General features: G+C 54.1%; 1 protein-coding gene across 3 annotated transcripts in view; it reads right to left on the bottom strand.

The window, feature by feature from the left end:
* Nucleotides 1-344: 344 nt before the first annotated feature.
* The window catches only part of UBE2G2 (ubiquitin conjugating enzyme E2 G2), a 46,400-nt gene continuing 40,391 nt past the window's right edge, over nucleotides 345-6,353 (bottom strand). For all 3 annotated transcript variants that reach the window (XM_037830344.1, XM_037830352.1, XM_037830362.1), the window contains 2 exons: nucleotides 5,161-5,301; nucleotides 345-2,192 (listed from right to left, as the gene is read on the bottom strand). In XM_037830344.1, the coding sequence (XP_037686272.1) occupies nucleotides 2,080-2,192; nucleotides 5,161-5,301 (254 nt within the window). In that variant the 3' untranslated portion in view covers nucleotides 345-2,079. The remainder of the gene's footprint in view (nucleotides 2,193-5,160; nucleotides 5,302-6,353) is intronic.

Here is a 6,353-nt window from a genome sequence, read left to right as displayed (position 1 = left end):
TGGAAGCCGCACCTGGTCCCCCCGGCCATCGCCCCAGGCGCCTTCGCCCCCATCCGACCTTGCCCCACACCCTTCCCTGTCGTACACCTCAGCCGTGCGCACACCCGGGATGCTGAGCCGTGTCCTCCCTGAATCAGGAAGCCTCAGGACGTCCTGGGGCCCCGACACAACACCACACCAGTCTTCAGTATAAAGTGGCGCTCGGTGACTGGCACTGACCCAAGATGCAGGTCGGTCTGTGCTGCCCCCAGGGAGGGCCCCCCCAGCTGCCACCCCTGCTGCCCAGGCCTCCAGCACATTCCACCGTGGGGACTTAAAAACAGGACAAGAAAAATGCACTTCAGATTAGGGGGAAAATATATAACTTTATTTTTAACAATGTAATTAAATTCCACCGCAGAATAAGGACATCATGGGATTCATTTTTTTTTCCACTTAATAAATACAAAAAATAAAAATACTTTGTTTTGCAGACACTGCTCCTCTTCCTTTTCCAAGTGTCACGGAAGCCTGAAGGATAAATGCATGCCCCCCATGAGGCCTCCCTCCTCCGCAACTCCAGCCCCCACGGCGCAGCGGAACACGGCCCACGGCCCCACACAGCCACCAGCACCAAGCACTTCTTCACTCTTTATAAGGACGGCCACGTCTTGTTTAATATGCCTGTGAATACTATTTAGGTACAATATCTCTCCTTCCCCCAATCCCTTCCTAATACAAGTTATCATATTGGATTTCAAACTTTAAACCATTCTGAGAAAGAAATAATCTGGTTTTCATAGAAGTTCAATATGGAGCCTCCTTTAACCATAAATTGTTAACACCATGAAATTACATGTGAGGTTTCAGCAAGACAGACAATTAATCTGTCCACTGAATACATTGTAAAAGAAAAGGAAAAAGGAAGACATAAGATGAAATCTATCGTATGTAGACACCCCTATGTGAACTAGGACACTAGGTCTGCCCCTGCTCAGAGCAGCCTCCCAGCGCAGCGGCAAAGCTCACCACGCGCGGAGCCCCGGGGCGTCAGCTCTCATCACAGCCAAGCGCAGGAAAGTGCTCTGCCCCCACGTGCACTGGGGACCCCGTGAGCCACCCCCTGGGCCAGCGGCCGGGCGGGGAAGGCACACCCCACATGCTGTGCTAGCGAGGGGCTCCCTCCCCAGCTGCGGGCGCTAAGACGAGTCTGCCCCCTCCCCCCACCAGGTGACGTTCGGTGCAGCTGCAATGTGCAAAACCTTAGAACTTCCCAGTTTCTAGATTGGAAAAGAAAAACTCCTGTAGACCCAGAAGAAATCTTCATAAAATTTCACACCTCTTACATACCTGCTCTAAAAACTCACTAGTAACTAAGACATAATTATCAATCTTTGACAAATGTGATCAAAAAGGAACTATCGGTTTTTATGACCAGCAGTAAACTTTTTTATGTAACCCATTTTTCATTAATCTACATTTTTAAAAAGCGTTTATTTCCTGAAAATATTTCTAAATGTGATGGTTTGTAATAGACAACAATGAAAAGGACGTAACTGATCGTAAGATAAACATCTGCTCGTAGGATCTGAAATAACAGACGCGAGAACAGGAGGGGCCTCGGTACAGAGAGCCGCCCGGCCCGGCCCCTCGGCTGTTGCCACAAGGACCCACTTTTTTGGAAAGAGCAGCGCGGCTTCTGACCCACTGCAAGTTTGGCACATTCAGCCCTCCCCTGCTTGCTCAGCCAGGGGAGGGGACCCACGGGATGCCCACTGCTTGAGGGGGTCACGGCTGTTGGGCCTGCAGGCTCTTCAGCCAGGACAGGCAAGGCTGCCAGGGCTGACAACCCGCCCGGCCCTCCCAAGGGATACTTACAACTGCATCGGGCTGTCGTTACTCTACATAATCATAATTTCAGAGGAGAAGCCTACTTGGGGTGGGAAAGTTGGGCAACAAAATAGATGATGTGGTTCTGCAAGTCTGCCTTTTTTGGTGCTAGCACAGAGTATCAGCGTCACTGATCATTCCCAGGAGAAAGGCTGGAAACCACTAGCTGGTGTGTGGGTCTGTGCACAGGTCCACACGCGGGCATGGACCTCAGAGCCCCAGAGACTTCTGTACAATCTGCTTGGCGATTTTATAAAACTGCTCTCGATCATCCCGCCACATCTTGGAAGCATCCACGTTTGCTCCGCTTTCGTCATTGGGCTCTGAAAGAGAGGGGGATATTCACCAGATAAACAGAAGGGGCGCATTCGCCATAATAAAGAAGGGCAGTCAACATGATAAAGGGGGGCATTCACCACGATGGGGGAGGGGGGGTAGTCGTCATGATAAAAGAGAAGAAGAACATTCGCCACGATAAACAGAAGGGGGGCATTCATCATGATAAAGAGAAGAGGCACATTCGCCAGATAAAGGGGGCCGCAGCAGTCAGCAGCTGGGCAGGAGCCCCCGTTTCTTTCAGAAGCTGCCCCCAGAACAAGGAGACGAGAACCCCTGGTGTCTGTGGTATCTGGCAAGGAGCTGAGGACCAGTGTGAGGCAAGGCTCGGCCACTCCTGGATGCAAGACCGATGTATTTCAGGGCAAAAAGATCCATTCTTTGGATTTTGAACATCTGAAGTGCCAAAACAATTAATGGTTTCTTTGCTCAGAAGACACGATGACAACCTGAACAGTGAGAGCACAGGACGGTTTCCACAGTGCTCCACCAGCTGCAGGGCACCTTCAGTAGCTGGACAAGCTATGCTGACCCACCCTCTAATCCCAGGCACTGGAGATGCTCTCTGTGCACATTCCCATAGAAGCAGCCCCTTCTAGGGGACATGGCTCCTTCTCACAGCCCCACGCTCAGCCCGGGGAGGACGCGTGGCCCAGCACTAGCCAGCATCATTCCACAACTTGAATCAGGAAACAAGAAAGGAGCCAGGGCCTGCAGGAAGAAAGCGAGGACCAAGGGCCACGAGAAGCTGAAATTAAGGCATCCTGAGGCAAAAGCTGGAAGCAAGAAGCAGCTATGAAGTACGGCAGTACATGCATTAGAATAAAGGTGAGAGCAGAGAAACGAGGCCCCCGCTGGCACGAGTGGAGTGGCGGCAGACGCAGGGCAAGGACCGCCGGGCACCACATGCTCCCGATGCTTTCGGCCTCTCGTCCAGGCCCGGACGCCAGACGGAGTCTCGCCTTCCACGGTCACACCCTGCTGCTGCCTGCCTTCCATTTATTCAACAAGACTCGCCCCGCACTGGCCAGGCACTGGGCAGGGAGAGCAGAAGTTGTGCCCCTGCCCCCAGAGAGTGGCATCCAGTTGGGCAGACGGGAGACACACAGATGCACCACTGTGAACCGAGCAGACGGAAAGGACAGGCAGCAGAGGCAGGGACTCACTGCAGGACTCACTGCAGGGCTCGCCGAGGCGGGAGCACACCAGCAGGGACAGAGCCAGCCTCCGTTCCCCGCCCAGCACCTGACAGCGGGTGACGCACATGCACGGGGGGGCTCCACTGGGGCACCAGGCCGAGGCCTGGAGGCAGGAGGGGAGGTGGAGTGGGGGGCGGGGGGCGGAGAGGCGGAAGGGGAGGTGGCGGCCCGGGCACGTGTGGAGGCCGCACGCCTGGCTGCACTGTGTGGTGAGGAGGGACGGCAGAGAAAGCCGGAGACAGCTCAGCGCCGGAGACAGCTCAGCGCCGCAGAGGACGCGCTTTCTGACAGTGGGGAGCAGAGGCTGTGTTAATAGCATAGCAAAGGTGCTAGAGGAAACGTCAGCATGAGCGAGTTCAAAGACAGACAGGACTCAGAGCAAAGCTGCCTCTAAGATCCGGAACCGCCCAACCCCAGCCTCTCCGGCCTCCTCCGTCCGCGTGTGGCCTGGATGGAGCCCCTCCTCCTGGGGCTCTCCTCGCCTTCGGTGGCCCCTGCGGGCACAGCCAACTCTCTTCTTGCCCCCTCAGATCCTCACCTGCTTTCTGTGACGTGTCTTTCCTTCCTAGCTTTCCAGATCATTCCTTCTTACCTCCCTTGTGGACTCCGTCCTTCACAGCTTTCTCTCCACCCACCCTCTGCCTGACGTCACCCCTAACTGTCTTCCCCAACCTCCCGACTGCTCTTCCCGGCCATGCCGTTGGCTGACCAGCAGACGCCTATGGCTAGCAGGCCCCTGGACAGCCCCCAGGGACGCAGCCCTCATCCTCCCCATGCCCCCAACTCAGCCCCCCCCCACATCCTGACCCAAGGGGGAGCACCGCCCTCTACCCAGGCACTTGAGTCAGAACCCCCCACCCCAATTGCCCAAGTCCTCCAGGCTGCCTCCTCAGGCCTCCCTCGGCCCAGGACCAGCTCTGCCCTAGTCCAGCCCTGTCTTCACTCTCCCAGACCCCTCCACCAGTAAGCCCACCCAGCGTGCTGCTGCCAGGGGACCTTCCCTTCCCAGGCACAGCTGGGGGTGGAACGCCTCGCTCAGACCCCCTGGGAGTTGCCCAAAGCTGCAGGCCAAGGTTCCGATGGCGACCAAGAGTGCTGCCGGGGGTGGGGGTGGGGGGAGGCAGCAGCGCCTCCCTTCCATCTCTCTGGCTGCCCTACTCACAGCCAGCTCCTGACAGTCCCTCCCCCTGCAACAGGCCCCGCCATCACACCTCATACCTCTGGGCCTCGCACAAGCCAAAGTTATTTCCTCACCAAACGTGCCTTCCCCTCCCCTCCTGCGCCTTCACTCCTACATGTCCTGCCAACTCCTTGGCAAGCCCCACAGGAACTGGCATAAGCCCCCACTCTGCAAGCCTCCTGCAGCACCCCTGTGTGCGCCTCCCCCACAGGACCCAGCATCCTGGCCAGGGGCTGTGCCCTCAAAGACTGGTCTCTCAGTGTTGGGGTCTAGGTCACACTGACCTCTGTACCCATGGACGCAGTGGCTGGGACAGAGTAGGTCCCCAGTAAGTGCTGCTGAACGAATGAAATGGCCAACAATCAAGGGACAGGAGTTACGGTCATCTTTAAAAATCGTAATTGTGAAACGTGAAAAAGCTGAAATAACACACATGAACTCACTGTTCAAGGTGTCTCTTCTAAGAAACATCAACAGGTGAGGCCCGTGCACCTGCCAGCGCGCTTGCCACCATCAGTGGGTCATGCCATGTACCTGCCAGCATGCTCACCGCCATCAGTGGTCATGTCTGCGTACCTGCCAGCATGCTCACCACCGACAGGAGGATCTTCTCCACGCTCTGCACAGGGCTCCACCGCTCAGCGCTGCTCTCGTAGCCCATGGGGTCATCACCGGGGGCATGCAGGATGGAGATGCAGACTCTCCCGTCGGGGTAGACTGCAGGGCCAGAACACGGCAGCAGGTGCTCAGGCTCCACAGGTGAAAGAGAGCAAGGAGACACCAGCTGTTTGCACAGCTGGGCTGGAGCACAGCCCGAGGCCCCATGCGTCACGCTCCACAGCCATGCAATTCCTGCCCGGACCTGTGCCTGAGCACCGGAGCCATCAAGGCCTCGGCACATGTCACACACTGTCGAGGGGGCTCCGGGCTGGCCCGTCCAGCTCTAACCAGTTACAGTGCAAGTCGATCCTCAGGTGACTTCTTTTCAGCATTATATCCAAACAGGATAAATGAAAGGTTATCTGGCAGTTAAGTATCATCAAAATAGCCAATGAAATTTGGGTTATTAGCAATACTTCACAGCTGGTTTCTTATATTTTGCTAACTCTACTACTAAAACATAAGCTGGACTGTATAAAATGTATGTCCACATGGCTAGAATAGAGGCAACCAGCATTATTTAGATATCCAGAAAAAGAAAGACATTGCGAGTTCCCTTGGTGACCTATTCTAATCGGAAGGTTATTGTCCAGACCACCTGGAGATGAACTGCATCAAAATCGAACCCCTCTTTCACCACAGATCATCATTTACAAGACACTCAGGATCTTATAAGAGAAAAAAGAATTTTCAATTGTGTGTAACTAGTATGTAATTGGTTCTATCAAGAAAGTTAAAAGCATCTGTGACTTTTCTTTTCCATATACTTTGGGAAACTCTCAGATGGTTCAGTATACACATAGCTACCCAGGGAAAGCCACTTGGATGCACTCAAATGTAAAATTATAAGGCCATTACAATTATAATCATGCATAACAATTTGACAAACTTTTTCACGTCACGTTAACTGATGAGCTCAGAATCTCATAAAAATTTAAAACTTTACTAGTTATCACTTACCTCCAAATAGCCTTTTCTTTTTATACCTAGCCCCTCACTTTCCCCTTTCATCCACTGTTCTAGTGGTCACTGCCCTGTGGCTAAGCAGAAACTGTCTCTGCAAACTCTCTCTAAGGGGAAGAGCTTAAGAACTCTAGGCCTACTTATCA

Source organism: Choloepus didactylus, chromosome 1 (genome assembly GCF_015220235.1).
Source record: "Choloepus didactylus isolate mChoDid1 chromosome 1, mChoDid1.pri, whole genome shotgun sequence".
NCBI lineage: Eukaryota > Metazoa > Chordata > Mammalia > Pilosa > Megalonychidae > Choloepus > Choloepus didactylus.
This window is presented reverse-complemented; position numbering and strand designations above follow the sequence as displayed.